Source organism: Fusarium sambucinum, chromosome III (genome assembly GCF_050947815.1).
Source record: "Fusarium sambucinum isolate potato_lamoka chromosome III, whole genome shotgun sequence".
Classification (NCBI taxonomy): Eukaryota; Fungi; Ascomycota; class Sordariomycetes; order Hypocreales; family Nectriaceae; genus Fusarium; species Fusarium sambucinum.
The window spans coordinates 6,821,161-6,846,508 of record NC_139292.1 but is presented as its reverse complement, the minus strand read 5'-3'; the positions used below and the strand labels follow the sequence as shown (position 1 = coordinate 6,846,508).

General features: G+C 49.3%; 7 protein-coding genes across 7 annotated transcripts; 4 read left to right on the top strand and 3 right to left on the bottom strand.

The window, feature by feature from the left end:
• Positions 1-156: 156 nt before the first annotated feature.
• FSST1_012446 (uncharacterized protein) lies at positions 157-14,454 on the top strand (the record flags this gene model as incomplete). Its single annotated transcript, XM_083235673.1, has 2 exons — positions 157-483; positions 541-14,454. The coding sequence occupies 2 exons, from the start codon at positions 157-159 to the stop codon at positions 14,452-14,454; spliced, it is 14,241 nt and encodes a 4,746-aa protein (XP_083082142.1).
• A 1,062-nt stretch (positions 14,455-15,516) lies between these two features.
• FSST1_012445 (C2H2 type zinc-finger-domain-containing protein) lies at positions 15,517-16,431 on the top strand (the record flags this gene model as incomplete). The annotated part of the gene is made up of 1 exon (XM_083235672.1): positions 15,517-16,431. One exon carries the CDS (start codon positions 15,517-15,519, stop codon positions 16,429-16,431), a length of 915 nt encoding a protein of 304 aa, XP_083082141.1.
• A 216-nt stretch (positions 16,432-16,647) lies between these two features.
• On the bottom strand, positions 16,648-17,865 carry FSST1_012444 (uncharacterized protein; the record flags this gene model as incomplete). Its single annotated transcript, XM_083235671.1, has 1 exon — positions 16,648-17,865. The coding sequence occupies one exon, from the start codon at positions 17,863-17,865 to the stop codon at positions 16,648-16,650; it is 1,218 nt and encodes a 405-aa protein (XP_083082140.1).
• Positions 17,866-18,299: 434 nt separating this feature from the next.
• On the top strand, positions 18,300-19,951 carry FSST1_012443 (cytochrome P450; the record flags this gene model as incomplete). Its single annotated transcript, XM_083235670.1, has 3 exons — positions 18,300-18,722; positions 18,775-19,839; positions 19,886-19,951. 3 exons carry the CDS (start codon positions 18,300-18,302, stop codon positions 19,949-19,951), a joined length of 1,554 nt encoding a protein of 517 aa, XP_083082139.1.
• Positions 19,952-20,470: 519 nt separating this feature from the next.
• On the bottom strand, positions 20,471-21,378 carry FSST1_012442 (DUF3425 domain-containing protein; the record flags this gene model as incomplete). Its single annotated transcript, XM_083235669.1, has 2 exons — positions 20,471-21,183; positions 21,240-21,378. 2 exons carry the CDS (start codon positions 21,376-21,378, stop codon positions 20,471-20,473), a joined length of 852 nt encoding a protein of 283 aa, XP_083082138.1.
• A 435-nt stretch (positions 21,379-21,813) lies between these two features.
• On the top strand, positions 21,814-22,941 carry FSST1_012441 (uncharacterized protein; the record flags this gene model as incomplete). Its single annotated transcript, XM_083235668.1, has 5 exons — positions 21,814-21,904; positions 21,950-22,007; positions 22,049-22,263; positions 22,317-22,608; positions 22,662-22,941. The coding sequence occupies 5 exons, from the start codon at positions 21,814-21,816 to the stop codon at positions 22,939-22,941; spliced, it is 936 nt and encodes a 311-aa protein (XP_083082137.1).
• Positions 22,942-23,461: 520 nt separating this feature from the next.
• Positions 23,462-24,763, bottom strand: FSST1_012440 (homocitrate synthase; the record flags this gene model as incomplete). Its single annotated transcript, XM_083235667.1, has 3 exons — positions 23,462-24,187; positions 24,237-24,505; positions 24,556-24,763. The coding sequence occupies 3 exons, from the start codon at positions 24,761-24,763 to the stop codon at positions 23,462-23,464; spliced, it is 1,203 nt and encodes a 400-aa protein (XP_083082136.1).
• Positions 24,764-25,348: the final 585 nt, after the last annotated feature.

The following is a 25,348-nucleotide window of genomic DNA, read 5'->3' as shown; positions in this document are numbered from 1 at the left end:
ATAACGGCCGACGTAATTTTGTCAAGGGCCTGGTAAGACAGTTATCTGATCTGATATGTCTCTGATGATCACGTAAACACCACAGTGAGACATCACGACTTTGACATTCGAGTCACTCGTAGATACTAGGTGTAAGAAATCGGAACGATCAACACCATGGATACCGCATTCTCTATCCAACAGCCGCCTGTTACGCAGCTTCGGCCACTGCACACCTACCAGCAATCTCTGCAATCATCAAATGATCAGTTACTACACTGGAAGAGCTCATTTGAGCCAAGACCTGATCAAGACGCTGCCATCAAGGCATTTGTGAAGCTTGTTTCTCGACTCATCATTCTTGACGAGGGAGAGAGCCTTTGTATCCAAGACTCACAACGTGGTGGATATATCTTGGCACAGTCAGATGCAAAGAACGTTGAATTTGTTCAATACCCATCTGACCAAGACGTTCCCACTCAATTCTCTATTGGAGAAGGAAAGGTGAGATTCAGTTCCGATTTGGAGGACCGGGGAAGACGTATGCTAAGATATTCATAGGATGTGCAACTTCACATCGAATCTGATGGCGAGATTCGTCTCACAGTTCAGTCAAGCATAGTTCCTCAAGCCGCTCTCCAGGCAGTAGGATGTATGTTTGACGATATTCTTGGCCAAGAAATCCAGACTGGACTTTCTGAATGGTCACAGCCTTCTGTGTTAAACTTTCCACCAAAGACCAGTCCTATGGACCTTTCTCGTCAAAATGAGACACTACATCAAAACGACTCAACCAATGACGGCAACAAGGTCGGATTTCTGCATTATTGGTTCGAACAGCGTGCTGCTGAGAGCCCTGAGACAATTGCAATCGATTACTTGACTGATCTCGAAAGCGGCAACCGTATCCAGTTCACATATCGACAAGTCTCCAACATTGCGACTACCCTGGCCTCCAGGATTGAGCATCAGACCATGGATGTACCTCAGTCGCACAAGAGAGTTGCTGTCATTATGGGACCTTGCCCAGAACTCTACATTTCCTACCTCGCAGCTTTAAAGGCTGGAGTTACTTTCTGTCCCATCGCTGTTGACGCACCGAAGGAAAGAAAAGAGGCCTTGATGAGAGATTTGAGACCAAGTGCTGTTCTCACTTCCTCATCACATCTGCATTCAGAGGATTGGGTAGAAGTGGAAGATGCTTTAGTAGAGATTGCTGATGTAACTCTTTACTTTGATTTCTGTGACGCCAATCCACCACAGCTATTATCTTACTCGCCCAGGGTTGACGACATTGCCTATATTCTATACACATCTGGTACAACTGGTCTTCCCAAGGGTGTAGCAGTCAGCCATCTCTCCGCCTCCTGCACCATCTCCTCTCTGAGCGCCCACTACAACTTCACTCCCCCAGCAGCCGGCACCAAGCCAGTTCGATGGTTTCAAGGCGCAGCACCAACTTTTGACATTTCACTTTTCGAGATTTTCTGGACCCTGAGTAGTGGCTCGACTCTTTGCTGCGCACCACGAAATCTCACTCTTCAGAACATTGACAAGGTCGTTACGACTCTGGAGGCTGATATCACGAATATCACACCCAGCTTCGCTAGCCTTCTGGATCCCAACTCAATCAAGGGGTTGATGGTCGGTGGTGAGACGCTGAATGCAAGGCTATTACAGGATTTCGCTCAGTGGAACCCGACGGGAGACGATGAGACTGCAAATGTGCCTAAGGGTATCTTCAACGGCTATGGTCCGACGGAGACAGCTATTTACTGCATTGCACAAGCTCATGTCCCCAAGAACCAGCGAGGTTCAGTCATTGGAACACCTCTGGCGACCTGTAGCGCTCTCATTGTCGACCAGTCACTATCACAAGGCCTGGAGCCTGTTCCTATGGGCGCAGTTGGAGAACTCGTCATCACAGGACCCCAAGTGAGCAAAGCCGGCTACCTCAACCGCCTAGAGGAGACTGCTCAAGTTTTCATCGACGATCCTAAATGGGGTCGAGTATACAAGACTGGAGACAGGGCAAGAGTAGTCTTTGATCACAACGGCTCGCCCGTCATCGAGTTCCTTGGCAGAATATCAGACGATCAAGTCAAGCTCAGCGGACGACGAGTTGAGCTTGGCGAGATTGAAAGTGTATTAGCCAGCAAGTTCGATGGTGTGAGAGAGACTTTGGCTTGCGTCTGGAAGCAAGGTGTAGAGACTGGCTCAGAAAAGGTCGTCAGTCTGATTGTTGTTGAGTCCCATACCGGAAATACTTTTGAGGATGTTCATCAGAAGTGTGTGGAGGCTGCAAAGTTGCATTTGCCGGATTACATGAGACCATTCAGGATTTTGGAAGTCGATGCACTTCCGAGGTCTGTATCTGGGAAGGCTGATCGCAAGGCGGCTTTGAGAATCGTCAATGATGTGCTGGCGAAGGATCGTGATGAGAACTATCAGAAGCCTAGTTCATCTGACTCTTCACATTCTCTAGAGTCTTTGGAGGATCCCGAGGATGCCAAGCTGGAGGAAGAACTCATTTCTATCGTCAGTTCCATTCTTAGCGATGGCTCTACAGCTGCTCCTGTCATCACACCTGCCACTATTCTAGCCGATGCAGGCATCGACAGTCTGCGGGCGATGCGCGTTTTGCGAGATATCAGATCGCGATGTCCTGTCTCTGAACAGTCCTCTGGCCGTTCATCCCGAGCCAGACTCCAACCATCACTGGCTATCCTTCTTAACCCAAAAACCACTATCCGTTCAGCCTTCTTCCCTAGCGCACAGGACCTAAATGCGGCGACCTCTTTAGGTAGCCAAGAGTCCAAAACCAAGGCTAAGCTTGATGCTTTCGCTGCTAAGCACCTTAGTGAGGCCATTGACAAGCTTGGCTTGAATGAGTCTGACATTGAGATGATCCTCCCTGCAACCAGCACACAGAGCCAATTGGCTGTCAGCTTCGCTATGGACAAGCGCAACTACATCAGTCATACCGTCTTGCGACTCAAGTCTGACCTTTCTGCTCCTGCTCTGAAGGAGGCTGTTGACGCTGTACTTTCCCGACAAGCCATCTATCGCTCCGCATTACTTCCCTGCGATGGCAGTCTGTCCCCATTCGTACAGGCCGTTTTGACCAGTAGCGCTTGGAAGAGTTTGGTGGGAGAACCCAGTGTAGTCTTGCACAAGGGAGCTGACAATACCTCTGATGCGCAAACATGGATTGAACTGGCCGATGAGAAGCTTAACCTTGAGAGTCACAGGCTGTATCATATCCAGATCATTGAGTCGAGAGACTCCAACAGCGGTGGTCTTTTGGTGATCAGCGCGGCACACTGCATTTGTGATGGACCCTCACTCGAGGTGCTGATGAGCGACATCACCCGACAGTACGCTGGCCTGGGGCCTCTTCCTCGACAAGGCATCTACGAGGCTGTCCTCAATTGGGCTTCAGATGTCAGCACTGACACAGATCAGCTTTGGCAGAAGGCTCTCGAGGGTTGGGAGACCGAACCTCTAGGAGCCATCAGCGGCAACAACGTCAAGCCACCAGAGGCTGGCGCTCGTCAACATGCCATGGTTCAGCACTCGAGTAACATTCCCTGGGACGTCCTCGAGTCCAAGAGTCGAGCGCTGGGAGCTTCACCACTCACAGTCCTCCAAGCATCATGGGCTATGCTATTGCACATTCTTTCCGAGGCGGATACCGATGATGTGACCTTTGGTAGTGTCCTCTCAGGTCACGACGAATTGATCCATGCGCCGACCTTCTCCGTCGTTCCTTGTCGCGTCGCACTTCCCGAGTCACAGTCGGTGCGACAACTCATTGACAACCTGATGGGCCACTCTAGATTTGCGCAGGGTCACCGACACAATTCCTTCGGTGTCTTCAAGACTCTTCCCTACAACACCGCTCTCGCCCTGCAAGCTTACCCTTCGCCCGAAGATGGCAGTGAGGGCACCGCTCTGTGGACCGAGATCTCGAACCCTGCTATACGTTACGACTTTTCCATGTTTGCAGAAGTCTTTCCCACGAATCCCAACTCTCCGGATCGTAATGGAAGGTTCGACGACGTTTTCTTCAAAGTGACTTATCGCGACGAGACGTTTTCTGAGCTTTCTGCCTCGTGTATTGTGAAGCAGTTCGCGGCTCTTACCGAAGTTGTACTCCAGTCTGTGCCGGAAGATCTAGTGCAGATGCTCCCAGCGCGCATGGATCGAGCCTTATTGTCCGCTGAAGGAACAATTCCTGCTCAACACGATGCGGAGGCGATGTCCGCAGACATACGTGAGGCTTACGAGAGGACTCAAGTTCTGCATGCCCAATTCGAAGACCAGGCTGCCTCTACGCCCGATCTCCTTGCATTGAGCTTCTACTCTTCTCTGGATGCTCCTCCTGTCGAGCTGACCTACGCAGAGCTTGACGCTCGAGCTAATGGTCTGGCCAACATCCTTCGCGAGCAAGATATCGACATCATTCCCATTTGCATGGAGCGCAGTGTTGAACTCTACGTGTCAATTCTGGCCATCATCAAGGCTGGATCCGCATGGTGTCCTATCGACACTACATCTCCAGTGCAGCGACGCACGTCTCTTATTGCTAGAGCACAGAGTAGAGTGTTGCTTACAAACACCGAGTCATTGCCACTGGTCGAGCCATGTCTTGAGCAAGGGACTTTGGAGAATGTTGAGATCATTTTGGTGGACAAGTACACCGACTGCAAGACATCGGTTCGAGCCAAGCCACGCGATAGCCTCTCATCGTCCAAGGTGTATGGAAAAGACCTGGCCTATTTGCTCTGGACATCTGGAACGACCGGAGAACCCAAGGGAGTCATGATCCAGCACAGCGCCGCTGCTCAAGCTATGCGCGATCTTCAAGTACAGGTCGAGCACGATGACAGGGAACAAGTTCGTACGCTTCAATTATCTGCTTACAGCTTCGACGTCTTTGTTCAAGATCTGTTCTTCACTTGGGGCTTGGCCGGTACAGTCATCAGCGGCACCAGAGAGCTCGTTCTTGGCACATTCACAGAGTTTATCTGGAAGTCTCAGCCCACGCATGCCCATCTCACACCCTCCTTCGGTGCCAGCATCGCTGTGAATGAGCTGAAGGGGTCGAGCTTGCAGTATGTCACGTTTATCGGCGAGAAGCTTACCGAAGATGTCGCCGAAGCTTGGGCTGCTCCGGAAATCACCACTCGTGCTTATAACACGTACGGCCCAGCTGAGAACGCTGTCGTTTCTACCATGAGGCGCTTCTATGGCAAGAGTCGCGACGATGCGAAAGCTGCTAACGTGGGTTTCCCTTTGAACCCATGTACAGCCTACGTTATGCGCGAGGTCGGTACGGCGGAGGGTAATAACCGATGGGAGCTAGTCCCACGTTACGGCGTCGGTGAATTGGCCCTGGGTGGTGCGCAGGTAGGCAAGGGATACCTTGCCAACGAAGCCAAGACGACAAAGGCTTTCATCCAGGGTGGACCTGGTATTGACGAGCGCATTTACCTCACTGGTGATCTCGTCCGTTTGAACGACCATGGCTTCGAGTTCCTCGGTCGCAATGATGATCTTGTCAAGATCACTGGCATTCGTATCGAGTTGAGTGAGATTAGCGCTGCGTGCGCAAGTCTCAAGGACGATGATGCGGCTATTGAGCACGTCGAGACTCTGTATCTCCAGCGACCTGGCGCACCCGCCGAAAACAACAACAAGGTCGTCGTCACGTTTGTATCCGTCAAGGCTGCAAATGTCGATACTGCGAAGATCAGGACACAGGTGTTCAAGAGGGCGAAGGATATGTTACCCTCTTACATGGTTCCTGGCCACGTCGTTGTTTTGGATACGACTATGCCTAGGACTGCGTCCAACAAGGTGGATCGCAAGGCGCTACAGGCAATCTATGCAGAGTCGGACCTGAACGTCTTGGCTGGTAGAGATGACACTGTCGGGTCACAAGGTCAAGGACCTACCCAGGCGCGACAGGCGTGGACTGAGGAACAGCTCACTATCCTCAAGACCATTGCGTCCAACTTCAACATCGCAATTGAGAACCTTGCACCTGAAGATAGTTTGGCAGGTCTGGGTTTGAGCTCTCTCCAAGTGACCAAGTTGGCGTGGCTTTTGAGACGAGAGCTCAAATGTCAAGTTGGCGTTCTTGATCTCATGAGATGCGAGTCCCTTGGCGAACTGGTCAACATCACTTTGAGTCGCATGCCCAAGACTACACAGCCACAGACCAGCGACACGAAGCCTAACGAGACCTCGTGGATTGATCCCATCAAGGAAGCGCTCATAGCCAACATCAAAGGTAGTTTACGACCAAGCGACACAACGTCTATTCTACCTGCGACGCCAATGCAGGAGTCACTTATCGTCGAGACTATGCTCGAACCGCAAGCTTATTGGGCTCATCGCGTGTTTGACCTGAGTCACCTTGATGAAGTTGATGGTCGCCAATTGAAGAGAGCTTGGATTGCAGCTGCCAAGCGCTTCGACATTCTTCGAACAATCTTTGTTCCTCTCACACAACTCGATGTCGACAAGAGCGATAACACTGTCAGCTGGGCGAAGGAATTGGGTGTTCAGTCTACGATTCTTCAACTTATTCGAGACAAGCCAACAGTTCGCTGGACTCAGATCTCCAGTGAGCAGACACAGAGTCTAAGCGACATCGCTAGATTACTTCAGACGGACCTTTCGCCCACCACAACTATCGAGCCACCTTGGGCTGTCACTTTTGTCGAAGAGTCTAACAAGATGATGCTCAGTATGCATCACGCCCTCTACGACGCTGTCGCATCAGACGTGTTCCTCGAATCCGTCTCTAAGTTCTACAACATGGAATCTCTGGAAGGTCTAGGCAAGGTTGAGCAGTTCAACAGAGGTCTTGACTTGGGCTTATTGCCTACTCCTGCGAAGAGAGATGAAGCGACGACGCTTTGGAACCGTCGCCTGGAAGAGCTGAGTAAGACAGTTTCTGGAGGCATGCTAAACGCTCCTCTTCCGGATCTGACGCAGTCTCGACAGAAGCAGATCCAGAAGATTCTCCTTGCTAAGCAAGATGTTCCGGCTTCTCTACTGGACTCTACTTTGGGTGTATCTCTACCAACCCTGCTTCAGTCGGCCTTCGGTTGTGTCTTGTCCTCGTACCTGGAATTAGACTCCGTCATCCTTGGACACACCGTTTCCCAAAGAGCTTTGCATCCCGATCTCGAGAACGTGGTTGGTCCTGCCATTGCTACTTTGCCTCTCATCGTTCGCTCAAACGCGTCTTCGGCCGAGGAGCTGTGGAAGGACATGACCCGCGAGTCAGCGGAGTTGTTCAAGACAACACACAATCTTCATCCTGTCGATGTGAAGAAGATGCTCAATCGAGGAAGTGACAGCAGCAATGCGCCATTCCCAGGTCTTTTCGTTTACCACCCCGCATCTGGTGACGACGACAATGGCTCTTCTGAGCACATGTTCAAGGAAGTGGGACAGGCGCTTTCGCTCAATGTTGAACATCCTCTTGCCTTGAACGTGTTCGAAGGCAACAAGTCAATTGAACTCACTGGCGATGGACGTCGCATCTCTCAATTACAACTTGAACTCATGCTAGATCAAGTTCTGGAGCAAGCCCGGGCAATGGTTGAAGCTTCACAGGTCCCGCTGTCGCAGCTGCAGAACAGAATGGGAGGAAGCCTTCTGTCCACCAGTGGCACTATTGCCACGATCGACAACACACCAGCAAACCCGACCGACAGTGTCGCTTTGCACGCTTCTCAACACCCCGATTGGATCGCAGCTGAGGAAGTCATCTTCCAATCCTCCGATGAGGACGATGAAATAGTCACCAAAACTGTTACATACGCCCAACTGGATCAGCTCACGAATGCCATTGTTACGAGGCTCGCGCAACACGAAGCCAATCTCCAACCTGATGATCCTGTGGCTATGTGCTTGGGTAGAGACCTTAAGTCGCTGGTAGTGACTCTCGCCATTTTCCGCGCTGGATTCATCTATCTTCCTGTCGACGAAGATCTGCCTTCAGCTAGAAAGCAGCTTCTCATTCGCGACGCGGGTGCCAAAATAGTCATCACCACGGAGGAGCTTGTCGGCGATCTTGGCCTTGACGCTACTGAAGATGCCCCGGTTCTCAAACTCCCGGATAGACAAGGCGACATTGATGAGATTCTCTCTTGGCCCGTCTCTGAGCATCGCTTTGAGGCTGGCGATGGAGGTTACCTCCTCTACACATCTGGCTCAACAGGTCGTCCCAAGGGTGTTCGAGTCTCAAACAGCAACCTCTGCCACTTTATCTCTGCCTTCAGCAATCGCCTTATTGAACATTCTCCAGCAACAGCGAAACTAGGCAGTGTCGGAAAGTACCTCAACCTCACGTCACGAGCCTTTGACCCTCATCTGACTCAACTCTTTGTGCCATGGCATCTTGGTCACCGAGTCGTTATCGGTAAAGACCGCACATCAATGATGGCGAACCTGAAGGAGCTCATCAATGAGTTGAGTATAACCCACTTTGGATCCGTTCCTTCGGTCTTGACTCAATTGAGATTGAGACCTGAGGATGTACCCTCCGTACGAGTCGTCACTACAGGTGGTGAGAAGGCGTCCAACGAGCTTCTCAACACATGGGCGCAAGACACAAGGGCGGACGATGACAGGGCTGTGCTCTTCAACTTTTACGGCCCAACAGAGGTCACTATCGGATGTCTTGGTCACCCAGTCAATCACAACTCCAACGCGCGCAACCTCGGTCTTCCGCTCCAAGGCTTGGAGGCTTTCCTTCTTTGTCCTAGCGATTCTTCCGATGACCTTATCATTGCGGTAAGGGGCCAGCCAGGTGAGCTATGTATCGCCGGTCCCCAAGTCGCAATGGGCTACCTCAACCGTCCTGTAGAAGACGCCAAGAGCTTCCAGACTGTTTCCATCTTGGGAAGCACCAAGAGAGTCTACAGGACGGGTGACATGATGCGTATGATGAACGATGGATCACTCGAGTTTCTGGGCAGAGCAGACCAACAAACCAAGATCCGTGGTCAACGACTTGAACTGGATGAAGTTGTCGGTTTCCTCAAGCAAGTTGCTGGTGACACGGGTGACTTGGACTTTGCTGCCGCGGTCGCTTCTTCCGGCGATGGCTCTACTCAGCAGCAACAGCTTTTAGGCTTTGTCGCCAAGAAGGGAAGTAGTCAGGAAGTTGACCTCTTGTACGATTATGACCGCGAGGGAGCCTCGCTATTAGAGACGATTAAGCAAGAGTGCCAGGCCAAACTCCCAGCATTCATGGTCCCCACTATGGTTTGGGTTACCAGGATTCCCTACCTGGCTGCGTCTGGCAAAGTTGACACCAAGCTCTTGGGGCGATTGGCAAGCGACTTCTTGGCTAGACAGCGAGATGAAGAATTTGAGGATCAAATCGGTCAGAGTCTGATGCCTGGCGATGATCTCAGTCCAGAAGAGTCACTCGTTGTCACGGCCATTGAAGAATCTGTGGGCGTCAGTGTGAAAGCTACTTCACACAGCAGCATCCACCGACTTGGCATTGACAGTCTCTCTGCTGTGAACTTGGTATCTCTTCTGCGAAAGCGAGGCTTTTCTCAATTGAAGATGACACATATCCTCACAACTTCGTGCACGATAAGGGATGTTGCCAGACTGGCCGATCATGCCGCGTCAACAACAGACAACACTCCGATCTCAACGCCAACATCTACGGATGATCAGCAGGATATGCTGCGCAGCTACAAGGCTCTAACTGTGGGAGACCTTGGGCTCCTTCCGGAGGGCCTCGATGCCAACAACATCGAGGCTGTACTGCCATGCCTTCCTCTCCAATCTGCACTCATCGCTCGTTCCTTGGTATGGCTCAGTGCTTCCGAGGGTGATGAAGAGGGGAATGATGTACCCTATGTGGCCCAGTTCAATTACCGTCTTCATTCCGACACCGATGTCGCCAGATGGAAAGCGGCGGCCGAGCAAGTTCTCACTTCGGAAGCCATGCTGAGGACGTGCTTCATCCAGCGAGATGAGGATGGTCAGATCTTCCAAGTCGTTCTTCGATCACCGTCTGTCTCGCCTCTTCGAGACACTCGACCTGCCGATATTGTAGCTCAAATGCACGTGCAGCCTCCGGCCAGATTGCTCGTTGCGGAGAGCCCCGATGGAGCGACTGTCTCTCTCAAGATCCACCACGCATTGTTCGATGGTGTTGCTATCGACTCCCTCAAACATAAGCTCGAGCAAGCGTACAATGACCCAAGCTTTGTATCCTCTACTTCATTCCATACCTTGAATGCTCTCTCAGGTATTTCCCGCCACTGCAGCTTGACAGGCGATCAATTGGAAGCCACAAAGCGCTCTTGGCAAGCAGAATTGAGCGATGTTCAACCATGTCGCGTTGGATCCATCGATGACAACAACACGAACGGTTCAATGGCTCGCTCAACTCTTTGCCTAGGTTACACGACTTCTGAGCTCAATGCTAAGCTCAAGTCTGCATCCGACGCAGCAATCTCAACTTCTTCGGCGTTCCAATTGGCAACCAGCCTCTGTCTTGCTCATCTCACTCAACAGCCATCCGTCACCTATGGCTTTGTCATGTCTCTTCGACCACTACTCGACAACGTCGCTGATGATGTTGATACTCTCGTCGCACCATGCCTCAATACATTAATCCGAACCCTCACTCTCCACGGCCAGGACGAGACTCTTCCCCAGCTTGCACAGAGAGTTCACACTGGCCACCTCGATGTCTGCCAAGGCACAATGCCGCTCGTCAGTGTCGACAAGGTCCAGCGCTGGTCTGGATCTGAGGACAAGTTGTTCGACAGTCTTCTCAGCATCAATGTTATTCCCGCCCGCGATGAGGAGGAGCCAAAGTCAGGACACATGACTGCCTTGCCAACTTCCAGCAGTAGTGACATGGCTCTTGCCATTGATGTTGATCTCCACGCCGACGGCAAGATTGAGCTTACGCTTTCTTCTGCTGGCGCTTTGAACGAGAAGCAATTGAGCGATGTCGGCCGGCTATTTGAGAAGGTTCTGTACAGCTGTGCGGATGGTGATGTCAAGATCTCGGATATTGTGCCCACGTTACCTGCAGCCAAGGTCCCTTCGTCAATCACTCGCAATGGCTCTGGCAGTGGCAGTTCCGAACTGAACACGACCGGCGCGGATTACCAGGGTGCGTTGGCTGATGTACGAGAGACAATCAGTCGCCTCCTCCGTCTCAACATCTCTGAAGTCTCTTCTAAGCCAGAGTCGACTTCTTTGTACCAACTTGGCCTTGACTCCATCACAGTCCTTCCCTTCGTGAAGCAGATCAACAAGTCGAACAAGACCAAGTTGTCATCGCACGGTGTCATCAAGGCTCGCACTATCAAGGGAGTCGCAGAACTTCTACGAGATGCTAGGGCCAAGCAGACTTCTTCCACGAATGGCGTTCAAACGTCCTCGGTCACGACGCCCGATGCCAGCGCACTGAGCGACGGAGATGCTTACGACAGAACCCTCGCTCGTCTGGCCAAGGACTTGATGTTCATCGCTACACCTCTCCAGGAGGGCATGCTCAGCGCATCGCTTGCCACGGGCGGCAATGCATACACCTATGTTCATGCCATTCAACTGTCCGACTCTGCTCTTCAAAGCGACACTCCCGACCTCTATCATTTCTTTGCTGCGATCAAAGACACGGTAATGGCCTGCGAGATTCTCCGAACTCGGTTCATGTTCACCGATGACGATGAATCGCCATGGGTCGGTATCGTTTCTCCAACCGAGCAGAGCGATCTTGTCAATTGGGAAGTCAAGTCAACGCCTCGTGGTAGGGTTCATCTACGGATTCATCATGCGCTTTACGACGCGACTTCTATTCACGCAGTTTGGCGCACTTTGGAGGAGAACTATCACAGACGACTCCAGGGCGAGTCTACTCAAGCGCAAAGCTCGTTAAAGCGTCTGTACCGTCCTTTTGCGAAGGCCGTGGCTTCTTCTCAGAAGTCATCAATTGCATTTTGGACTGATGCTGTCCGGGACTACACCTACACACCACTCGACTTCCCTACCGACGAGCTCAAGGCATCGTCTGCTTTCCATTTCTCTCTAGACGTGCAGGACCTTTTGCTTCTTCATTCCATGTGCAAACAGCTCGGTGTCACTACCAAGGCGGCGCTTCAATTGGCATGGGTCAAGGTCCTTTGCGAGTCGCTATATCACCAAGGTGATGTGGTCTACGGCGAGGTTGTGTCCACTGATGCGGACGACGATGTCGCTATCGTCGGACCTACCATCAACACTCTTCCCATGAGAGTCAAGCTTGGTGTTACGGGCGATGCTATCACTGTATCCCAGGCTTTAAGCCTTGTGCAAAAGCAGATCGACTCTGCGCGCGGTACCAACTCAATGGCATCGTTGAGAAAGGTCCAGACGCAGTGGCGATCAAGCCAGCAAGGGCAAACTTCAGCTGGTCTCTTCCAGAGTCTCTTTGTTTTTGATGGTATGATCGGCTCGGCTGGTACCTCTGAGGAATCGGCGCGACTGTTCAAGCCAGCAGAGACCGACTCTGCAGACTCGGCTGGTCCAGCCTATGATGACTATCCTCTCATTGTCAGCTTCCATATCAAGGATAACAAGTTGAACGGCAAATTGAGAGCCAAGATGTCCGCGGCGGAGGTCAATAGTATTGGTGAACAATTGTCTGCTTCTCTGAAGTATGTGCTGCAAGGATCGGACTCGCCCGCTATCAACACCAAGCACCTTCGCGTGGCTCCCAAGGCCGAACTCACGAAGCCAAATACCGATACAGTCGAGCCCGCCGAATTGAACGGTTTGACCCCAACAGCAGATGCAGTTCTCAAGGTTGTTGAAAGGGTTATAGGTACGAGACGTGGAGGCAAGAAGATTAGCTATGACACCAGGTTGATCAGTGTTGGTCTCGATTCAATCTTGGCCATTCGGTTGTCGAAGATTTTGAAGGATCAGGTTGGATTGAGTGTGGGTGTGTTTGAGATTATGAAGGGTGCCAGTGTTCGGGATATTGCTACGCGTTCATCTTTAGGTGGAAAGGCGACAGTCAAGAAAAGGGCAGCGTCATCAACAGTGGATGAGGGACTTAAGGCGTCGATGGCCAAGGCTCTCGGTACATCAGAGAGGCTGATAAAGTCTGTTCTACCAGCTCTGTCTGGCCAGCGATCGCATTTGGAGCAGTGGGTACACAATGGCAAGAGGTTCTTTCAGCCACCGTGGGTGTACCGAGTCGACGACTCTTTCACCGAGGACAAGGTGTCCAATTCCTGGACTGAACTTGTCCACACTCATGATGTTCTTCGAACTACCTTTGTGTGTGAGAACGATAGAGAGTTGTTCCAGGTGACTTTCAATGAGCAGTGGTCACCTCAGCAGAGCTTCACGACCATTCGAGAGTCTTCAAAGACAATTGAAGCCTTGATTCATGACCATGTTTCCGAGGAAAATATCAAGGCGTCTGACATGATGACTCCTGCAGCTCGATTGTCATTCTTGGAAGCTTCTGACGGCAAGGCAATCGTGATGAGACTACACCACGCACTATACGACGGATGGAGTGTCAAGATGATCGAGAAGGATTTGAACCAGCTTTTGTCTTCGGGCAAGAGTGAGGTATCTCGGCCATCACTGCAGAACACTGTCCAGCAGATGAACGACATTAGAAGTCCTGATGCCGAGAGCACCTATTGGACGCAGTACTTGTCGCGCGCGGAAGAGACCATCTTCGGCGCTGCTGGTACTACGCCATCGCCTTTTGGTCCACAGTTCAAAGCGACTTTCCCAGACAAGATCCCTCAGGCAGCGATTGACTTGCTTTCTCAGAAGAGTCAATCGCAGACTTCCACGGCCATCATCCTTGCTTATGCCAAAACCCTCAAGCAAATGACACAGAAGACACAGCCTACCTTTGGCCTCAATCATGCGTCAAGATCTCTCTCATCGTCGGATGGAATGCAAACTCTCGATCTGACGGACGCAAGTATCCCAACACTTACTGTTACTCCATTGTCGGTAGACTTGACCGCATCATCGGAGAGTCAGCTTGGCTTCATTCAGGATCATCTTGCGCAACTTACATGCGTCGCTCAAGCGGACGGTTTGTCGAAGATCAGTCCAAGGTTCAACTCGTACCTAAACATCATACACCGTACCGATTCCACCGATTCCAATGCCAACGATGGTGGGGTTTTGCAACGATACAGACTTCCAGAGCCTCTGGCGTCAAGCTATTTCACAACTACGGAGCCTTCGTCAATTGTGTCTACTGTAGATCAGCTCGACACGAGCCATTTGTGCGCGCACAGGCTGTTCTTCAATGTTATTGTGAGCCAGAGCGAGGGTATCAAGATTACTCTCAGTGCGGATGAGGCGATTTGGGGTGGAGATCACGGCATGATTGAGAATTTGGTGCGATGCTTTAGCGATAGACTGGAGGATGTAGTGAAGGAGTTGGATTAGATGGACTTTTTCATATTCTTGTGTTCTTTCCTGTATTTTCCTAAAAACTAATCTTGAGATAAACAGAGATCATAGTTTTGCAATTAAAATTGGAATCATTTAATTAAGTCATGGGCATTTACAACAATTGAGGCTTTTTGTTTCTCACGACCTCAGTCTGAAGCCTAATTATAGCGCTAAAAACATGTTGTCTACAGTGGCAGGCAGCCCTGAGAGTGAAGTTCTGTTTTGTCGGCGTATAGGGTGTGAATTGTATGAGACAAGCAAAAACAAGCCGTACTTACGATAACTTATCTGGTAATTAAAACACTTTTCCTAGAATCGTCAAAGGACAATGTCATGTTGCAGTTGTGTATTATTGATGATAACCTGACAATCGAACACTGGAACAGCATCAACAAGACAACTAACTGTGAACTGTCAGTCAGTGCCATGCCACTACAAAACGTAAAATGACCATTCTGTATCAATATAAAATCACGGAATCTATTTTCGGTCTTGAAGATGCCATTACAAATGAGTCACCAGAGAATAACGAGATAATTCGTTCCAAAACTGTTCTTCCAGGGTAACAGACACAGATAGCTGCTCCAATTTTTGTGATCTTCTGATGGTGGCGCTCGGGTCCGGGGTCCCATGGGGTTTCGTCCGCGTTACCAGGGGCTGGAAGTACTATCTCGCTATCTTTTATACAGGGATCTAATACAATATTCAGTTAGAGATCAAGTATCGGCCCCACGGAGAAGCGGAATCACTATGATTCATTTTCGACAATACCTAAACTGGACTAGCACAATCATTTCGACTCACTTCGATCGACCAATTAGGGTATTGCATATTGATGGCCTTACTTTCTTGACTCTATCGATGGTTGGCCTCAGGAGTACTTAAGTGCTTGAGTTGTCCAGTAACTCTTATTCATCCAGCAGCAAACTACAAGACGTTCAATAGAGTTTTATATCCCACTCTCTTCAACAGTTCTATCAACAACTTCTCAACTCATCTAATCCCTCCAACTTCATGCTAGGAGCAACCACTACCACTGCCACAAGCACTGCAACCATGACCACCCTATCAACACCACCCAACATTCCCGAGGACACCACACCTCTGAATCAGGACATTGTGGAATCAACCAAAGAACCAGAACAAGTCGCCTCATTCACACCCGGTCAATGCCTCTTTTGCCCTACATCATCACCTACTCTTGAGGAGGGTATGGTTCACATGCAAAAGTCACACGGCCTATTTGTACCACAGCAAGAACATCTCACCGTTGACCTTGAAACGTTCTTCAGATATTTGCATCTCGTTATTTTTAATTACCGAGAATGTCTTTACTGCGAAACATCGCGGTCAACAGTTCAAGCCGTTCAGCAACATATGACCGGCAAGGGCCATTGCAAGTTTGACTTGTCAGAAGACTCGGAGTTTGCCGACTTTTACGACTTTTATCAGACTGAAGATGAGCTATCAGAGGGTTCTGTAAATGAAGATGGCAGCAAGAAGGAGTCCGATCACAAGCCATTGCAAATAGACCAGGACTCGATGAGATTACCATCCGGAAGACTTATCTCCAAGAAGTCATCAGCCCAGGCAGATCCGTCTCTCTTCCAAACGCGCCGTCGACTACGCACAACAACAGCACTACAGCTGGAGGATATCCCAACAGGCAGCGATGATGAAGCCGATCCGAGCAACGAAGTTTCTACCCCCGACACTCAGGTGTTGACTAGACGCGAAAGACGACAAAAGGCTACTGCTGCACATCAACTAGCGAACATGAGCGCCGGTGACCGCACTGCACTCATGCATCTATCTTCAGCTGAACAGCGCGCGCTTATCACTACAAATCATAAATTTACAGAGAAGGTCAAGAAGGAGGAAGCGCGAAGTCAGCGAAGACTTGATAGGAAGGGAAACAAGAACCTGTATGCTTATTGGAATACTGAAACACCAGTGTATCAGTGTGGTTAGAGAGGGTGAATTGTTAGTCTATTGTCAACCATTGCAGGGCCTTTTAAACTAGTGATAGAGCATAGTTATGCAACTTTAATCTATGTCTTTGGCTTCTGAACGCTTGGCCCTATCCTTCACTCTATTCGTGAATCTTCACACCTACCCAAAGAAATCAAGATATCCGACCACCAAGCAGAGGTGGTCCAACAGATGCATAGCTTGCCTGGTCCTCTTTTAGACAAGTGACCATAGATAATCAGCCACGGGATCCTTCCAAAGCAATAAACACTCATTCGCTTCATCGTTTGTCTTAAAAGGCACCTGTAAAAACATAGCCTGAGTTTCCCAGCCTTTGGTCAATCCAATACTGGCCCAGCCAGATAGCATGGCTGGTAGTATAGAGAACCCAAACAGAGAGATACATATGATAATGAAAATAATAAATACGAAAAAGAAACAGAAAGTAGCACCACCAACAATGATCAATGCAGGCCTCCCTACCCACGGATATTTCCTTTCAAAATCGGCAATGGCAACATTGGTTATCCGTGTAAGAATCTTCGAAGCTACCACCCAGAGGCCGCACGACACGGCAGCAAGAAGATAAAATGTCCAGATAGAAACATTGAGGCCGAGTTTCTCGCTAAAACCCTCGTAAACGAGGGTGTACATAAAGGCCAATTGTCTCAGCCATGCCAGCTCGCCTTGGTATGTCGAGGAATAAACGCATAAAAGCCATGTTACTGCTGTCGTTTCTGGCACATATCCAGATATATATAATGGCATGTACCACTGGGGACAACGTCTCGCATCACCGCGACAAAACATAATCATTTGCTCTGGTGTTGTACCGTTCTCCTGGGTATACGGGATCAGAGGAGCTTCAGTGAAGCCTGGTAATCTGAGCACCAGCAAGATGGACAAGGCTGTAACAGTAGCGCCACCAACGGCCAGCTCAAACGATCGATGGTCAACGATGGAGAGAGACTCCCAGCCATAAAGATTCCACCTTCGTCTGTATAAAAAGATGGTTGCCACGAACTGAAAGAGCGTCCCAGACATGACTAGTAGTCTCCCTAGATTCAACCAAGCTCCCTTGGGCTTAGACCAATAGTCATCATCTCCCTTTAGTCTAGGTGTTGGTTTCCTTGCAAACAAAAGACTCCAGCGGCGCGCATAAATGCTCATATGAGTGAGCCAAGATTTGGGTGATCTGATCATGCTTTCAATAAGATAGAAGTGGATGGTGACCAGACCAATCGCCGTTTGAAAGACGGCGATAAATGGGGAGAGGAGGAATAGTACTGGTTCGATGGTGTCTAGACGCTCATTGCGGAGAGATTGAAGGTGACAAAAGGCGACAACTGCAGTGAGATGAGCGACGATTAGCTTGACGACCAGCTCTTTGGCACCGCGAGTGTCGCCATCGGGACAATTTTCGGATCCATCCATTGTAGCGAATAAAATAATAAAAATATTCTAGGAATAGAAAGGAAGTATAGTTAGAGTTGAAATAGAGGCATTTATCGTAAGTTTTGCGGCTGAGGCTTGGCTGCTTCAACTGCCAGATTAGGTCAACTGTTAGGCTGTTTACAGGGCTGACAGCCTGTATCGTGCGATGGACCAGTAACATTCCATGTAATCAGCGCCAAGAACCCGTGAGAAATGCCCTGGAATTTATTAGCTTCAATCTCTCAGGAACAAGATCAATTATCAGCACATTTCTCAATAGGGCTGACTCATCTCGTATTCGCATCCGATTAAACTGATAAACTAGCTTCAATAAAAACATCTGACTGAAGATGCTGACCGATATTCCTATCTTTTGTTGAGAAAAGTCCTACCTTTCCACATCACTCTCAATTCACCGTGTGAGCGAGAGCAAGATGGACTCTCTTTATGAGAATTTGAGGGCTCTACCCCTCTCCATCTCAATCCCTCTAACTACCAGCATCGTCATCATCTTGTCCGTCATCGCAAACGTGGTTCGACAATTATGGTTTCCCAACCCGCATCGTCCACCAGTCGTATTCCACATTTTCCCCTTGATCGGCAGCACTGTTCAGTATGGTATTGATCCGTACGCCTTTTTCTTCGACTGCAGAGAAAAATATGGTGATTGCTTCACCTTTATTCTACTTGGCAAATCGACGACTGTCTTTCTTGGACCCAAGGGCAATGACTTTATCCTCAACGGAAAGCATGCCGATCTAAATGCTGAGGACGTTTATGGAAAGCTTACGACGCCTGTGTTTGGCGAGGAGGTTGTGTACGACTGCTCCAATGCACGCTTCATGGACCAGAAAAGGGTATGAAATCTACATCCAACACTTGAATCATCTAACTTGGTTTCCTGTGTAGCTTCTCAAGCTTGGCCTCACCACGGAGTCTTTGCGGTGCTACATCCCAAAGTTCGTCAAGGAAGTCGAAGACTACGTCAAAACCTCACCGTACTTCAAGGGCGACACAGGAATCATCAACATCACAGAAGTCATGGCCGAGATCACAATTTACACAGCATCTGGATCCCTTCTAGGAAATGAAGTCCGCTCTATGTTTGACAGCACGTTTGCAACTCTTTACCGTCATCTCGACGACGGCTTCCAACCTATCAACTTTGTCATGCCAGGTCTTCCACTCCCGCAAAACTTTCGTCGAGATCACGCACGGCAGGTAATGGAGAAGCTTTTCAGCGATATCATTGCCAAGCGTCGCGAGACGGGTAATCAAGGTGACGAGACGGATATGGTTTGGACGCTTATGAATGCGACGTATAAGGATGGTCAACCTCTTCCCGATTACCATGCAGCTCGAATGTTGATCGCAATCCTCATGGGTGGCCAGCATAACACTGCTGCTAGTGGTGCTTGGCTTCTTCTTAACCTTGCCCACAAGCCTCATCTGGTTCAGGAGTTGTACGAGGAACAGGTCCAAGTTCTTGGTTCTCCACAAGAACCTCTTACATGGGAGAACTTACAGAAATTGACTCTCAATGGCCAAGTCATCAAGGAAACTCTCCGTCTTCACAGTCCAATCCATTCCATCCTCCGACAAGTCAAATCACCCATGCTGGTACCTGGTACAGAATGGGTAGTGCCCCCATCCCATACCCTTCTTGCGTCTCCCGGAACAATGGCCCGATCAGAAGAGTTTTTCCCTCGACCATCAGAATGGGATCCTCACCGCTGGGACAAGATTGAGCCACCAGAGAAAACTGCAGATGATGGACAGACAGTGGACTACGGCTTTGGAGTGATGAGTAAATCCGTCAGCAGTCCTTATCTGCCATTTGGAGCAGGACGACATCGATGTGTTGGCGAGAATTATGCTTATGCACAGCTGGGTGCCATTATTGCAACGTTTGTGAGGCTACTTCATATCGAACAACCTGATCCCAAGGCTCCCCTTCCGGCACCAGATTACTCTGTGAGTTTGCCTTGTCTGATGATGAGTGTTTGCTAACAAGTCTTAGTCAATGTTTTCTCGACCTATGAACCCTGCTGAGATCCGATGGCGTCGACGTGAGACAATGGAATGACGAATGTATAGATTGAGGTGTTAATTTGTAAAGCCCAACTAATAACACGACCTTGGAATTGAAACCTCCAGGCCCTTACCGTGATGCTAATCGTCTATGGTGAGAAACAAGGAGTGGTGTGTCTCTTCCTACATCAAAAAGAAGAGACTAACAGACACTAGATAGACTAAACTGGGCCCTGAAGCACCACAATTCGGTCTGAAGCGCAAAAATATGATCATGCTGGGGATCGAACCCAGAATCTTCTGATTCGTAGTCAGACGCCTTGCCATTGGGCCACACGACCGTTGTTATTTGTTGAAAGGCGGCTTCCGAAATCGTTCCTGTGAAGCTAAAGATAGAAAATCCACGACAATTTTTGTTGTCTCTCCACCCAATTCGCCATGGCTCGAGACGAGCGTGATGGTCTGGAGTCTCATTCATTTGCATGAAGACGAGATGAATGACTCAAGATGCTGATTCAATGTTTAACCACAAGTTCTTATATGTAAATACACACTACAGTCCCTCCAAAATGTATCAATTGCTATGCCAGTGTAAAAGTTTTTCGCCCCTGCTTTGCCTCCATCTATTCGTCGCTTCTAACATCTCTGGACAACCCTGAAGCAACCACCCCCATTTCCGAAGAAACAACGGCGAAACCTCCCAAGAATGCGGAAGTGAAGCATCTCCCCATACAATCAAACTCGGCCTCTCAGTATTCATCAAATTGACTTCTGCCACATCCTCACAAAGTTCTCCGTCATCCAAAATCTCTGCATCTGTGGCCAGGATAGCATTATCTCTGAACTTTGGAAAAGGAAATATGTCCAGCCAAGGATGATGAAGTACAGATTTCTGCACCGACGTGGGTTCTAAGGCCTTTGGTGGGTTGTAACTAGATGGCCACGGCCCATTCTGGTTGAAAGGTGATATCGCTTCATCAATGCACATGCGTTCGCGATCAAACCCCATCAATGTAGCATTCTTGGCGATTGCTATGTTGACGTTCAATGTGATGAGGATTGGCAGTTGTGAGATGCGTGGGGCATTCATTACGTAGTCTAGATAAGCCATACTTGCGAGAGCAAATACTCTTTGACTGATATCTGGACTGCTGAATATCTCGCACGTTTCTATAATAGCTTGCATCATGGCGTTTGGATTGGTGTCCTCCGATTGTTTTGATGTGGTTGGTAAGTCGGCCTTGGCGTCAACCCTAGCTTTCACAAGCTTCTGTCGCTTTCTGAGGTCTATAATTCAGGTGTAAGTAAGCATACATACTAATCGTCCAAGTGAGCTCACTTACATTGTGACCTTTTGTTCAGTCGGTTCTGCAACTTTCGTCTTTCGGCAGTGCTAGTAACCCCTGTCCAGTCGTCGCCAGCCTTTTGGACCAGGAGCTGCTGGGCCATAGGCTCAACCACAATTTGTTGCGGAGCAGCCATTACTTCCTGTAGGTTTCGAGATGACAAATGATTTCACTTTTGCGATACCATCAAGCAAACAAAAGAACCTGTCAAGAAGGTATGAGGTCGGGTTTTGAATGCAGGTTGCTGATAATTAATTGATACTGGCAGCGTCATCTCTCCAGCCCACTTTATCAGCAGGTTGCATTAGCGCTGACCAAAATGAGCTTAGCTGGCGATGTGCTTGATCCCATTGGGTCAAGTGAAGACGGCTGAGGAATACTCCGATTTTCATGCCGAAGCGAATAGCGTTTGGGTACGTACGTACATATCATCAACTCACATATCAAGATGAGAAGCATTGGAAATGCGAATATAAAGGGATCTGTATTCCGGGGTATCTATATAGATGCTCAAACAGTTGTTATCGCTCATTATCAAGACCTTCCCCAATATTCGAATTGCGTGTCCATCATGCCTCCTTACAAGATATCCCAACCTGTGAATTGTGGCATTGACTTTAGTAGGGATCAATTGATGGGAAAGACTGTGATCATTACTGGAGGTTAGTTGGAGGATAACTCTTAGTTCCATCTCTAACATGTTGCAGGCGCCAATGGTATTGGAGAAGCATACGCACGAGCACTACATAAAGCAGGGCATGTTGTGTCACTCAATCGTTGGTGCCATTTACTGACAGATTTACCAGTGCTGCGATTGTCATCGGCGATAAGAATTCTTCTGCGGGAAAGAAACTTGCTAGCGAGTTAGCAGGCTCCAAGTTTGTCCAATGTGATGCAACCGACTGGGAAGACCAAATTCGTCTATTCAAGGAAGCTGCTCAGTTCTCATCCTCTGGAAAGATCAGCTATGTGATAGCTAATGCTGGTATGACCAAAACCGACCAAACCTTTACATTCGATGGTAAGGCTATCAGCTAGTGAACCCGATCTCATTGAATCCGCTGACTTGGGAAGGGCTTGGAAAGGAACCCCAGAAGCCTGACTTGCAGATCATCGATGTGAACCTCAAAGGTACACTCTACACGGCTAAGCTCGCCATGCACTACTTTGTATCGCAGAACGGAACTGAGCCACAAAAAGATCAAGAAGATACATGCTTGATCCTCATTAGTTCTGGTGCCGGTTTTGTTGACGTCCCCAGAAGCCCAGAGTATAGCAGCACAAAGTGGGCAGTCCGTGGAATCATGCATGCATTGCGAAGAACAGCGTTTTATTACGGCAGCCGTGTCAACGTTATTGCACCTTGGTGAGTCAAACTTCGACGTTTATTGTCCCTCATTCTAATTCGGCTCTTGTCAGGTATATACGGACCAGCATCCTTTCCAAGGAGCAGTTCGATGAAGTAGAAAGCTCAGGCGTGGAACTTGCAACTTCTGAAGATGCGGGCGAGTGTGCATTACGGATCTTAAGTGATACAAGTATCAATGGGCGAACCCTCTTCGCTTGTGCACGCAAATGGGCTCCACGTGGGTACATCGACCTCGATATCGAAGATTATCCTGATAGCTCGTTACTGCAGGAGATTCAGGAGGATCAGATAAGAAATGCGCCAGTTGAACTGGGGCTGTTTCCACAGTGATAGACGTTGGAAGAATACTCGTCAATTGATCAAATTTTGGTTTAAGCATATGTCTGGTAAAGCCATTGTTTTGGCCGTTATCGTGAAGTATAACTTATGAATGCAAAGTCAGTTGGTCAGCTAGACAAACTTCGCTGTACTGGTATATACTTCGATGCCAAATCGCCGCATCGTAGCCACATGACGAAGCTGGTGAAAAAGAGACGTCTATAACGAAATAAATCCAGATTAGTTGAACAGATAGATTGACATGGAAGTAAAGGGTCAAAAGGCTAGCAAACGTCTCCAGATGTAACATCACAGCACATGCAGTAAACTACGAGGATTGAAGAAACGGTGTTATAGAAAGAGTCTTTGCATTAATGTTACTAAATGCGTGCCCTGAGAGCGGTAATGACTGTCAGACACATATCTTCTACGGTAAAATGTGTCCTAAAACTGAGCTGGTTGAAAGTAAAAGTTCCTGCGAGGGTCATGCCTCTCCATAAGCCTTGTCACAGGCTTTTCCAAAAAGGTGCTTTCACAGAAACACCGAGAGGTCAGGAGTATCCCAAGGGATCTCAATATCAACAGCCTCAGCAACAAGCTTTTCAAGAGCAGGAAGCTTGTCGAGACGGTACTTGGTGGCAACATACTCGTGTCCAAAGCCAAGCATGCACTGGAACAGCTTGCCGAGGGGAGTAATGCCGTTTCGCTCACCAATGCCTAGGACAGTAGTGTCGATGTGGGTGGCGCCAGCTTCAAGAGCGGTGTAGGCATTGGAAGTGGCGCAACCGGTGTCGTTGTGGAAGTGAGTTTCAATGTCACATCCAATGATCTGGCGCAGCGTAGACACCTTGTCATAGACCTCGCGCCAAGAGGCGCCTCCAACGGTGTCGGCGATTCCCACGCGGTGAGCACCGAGACGGTCCATGAGTGAGTACAGCTTGATGATCTCACTAAAGTCGGAGCGGAAAGAGTCTTCACCCGAGAAGCGGACCTCGAGGCCGTGGGCTTGGGTGAACTCGATGACCTCCTTGGCCTTTTCGGCAATCCAGTTGAGGTCCTTTCCGTGGGAATGCTTCATGAGCTGAGCCGAAGTGCCGATGCACATGTTGATTCCGTCAACGCCAGCTTCAACGGCGAGGCGAGCGTCGTCCATGTTGCATCGAATGTGGACCAGGATCTTTGCCTTGAGACCCATCTTGCAGATGGCTTGGGCATCGGCCTTGGACTGGGGGGAGGAAGCAGGTGACGTCAATTCGAGCTGTATATGTTAGTTAACAGTCCAGCTCTGCGTATATGGTGGTGCTCACGTATTCAACACCAATGTCGTCGAGGGCCTTTGCGATCTTCATCTTGGTCTCGGTGTTGAAGTAGGCAGTGGCAAACTGCTCGCCCTCGCGCAGGGTGGTGTCGATGATCTTGAAGTTGGAAAGACTACCAGAGCTTCGCATGGAAGTCGCTACAGAGGCAGCAGTACCGTTGAGACTGGCAAGACTGTCGCCAAGGGAGCTTGCATCATCAGATTCGTTATCGTTTTCGTTCTCGTAGGTCTCGACGTCTGTTAGGGCGGCTTCCAGGGCTGGGGGATGTTAGTTGGATGTAGTAGATAGAGGTGTTGGATGTGCATACTGATGCCATTGTCGACTCTCTCAGTCTCAGCAACCCCACCTCCCCCATGGGCACCAGAGCTGCTGCTGCTGGCGCCCTGGCCCATGGTGTGGCTTGTATGGTGACCCACGCTATTCGCTCCGCTGCTATTGTCGCCGCTGTTGCTACTAGCAGCGCCTTCGCCCATGGTGTGGCTGGTGTGGTGGGAGATGGGGTTGTTGTACTGCATTGTGTCTGCCTTAGCATTCAATCGATGCAGAGTATCTGAGTGTGTGTGTTATTCTGTTTTGGTAATGTGTTCTTGTGATGGTAGAGAAGTGGAGGTGAGAGAGGCGGCTAAGATGGACTTATGTACCGCTGGTGTGGAAAAAAAACTACCCTTAGTCAGGAACTTGATGTCACCAAGTGACTCAAGAAAAAACTGGCCGAAGGTCGGATCTAGATTGTGAGGCCCCTCTATAAGGCGGGGTAGGTATGGGAATCAAAGGTTTTCACTGGTAAAAGAGTCCTCGCTTAAGCATGTTATCTAGATCAAGCTAGATTGATTAACATGGCTTCGAATTGTTCCACTCATGACGAAGCGGAATAGCGGCAACAAAGCCGCCTCAAAAATAACTAAGCATACGTAGCCAATCAATCAATGACGTCTTGAGCAAGAATGTCAAAGAGTAAAGAGGTTGGTTGCGTTGGTGAGACATACAGAAACCCGACCATCCATCCATCACTAGGCATCTCACCGACATTGTCTCTGATTGCCATGGTGCATTGTCCAAGTGTAGGGTAGAAGTGATCCTGTCTGTCTCAAGAGGTGTGA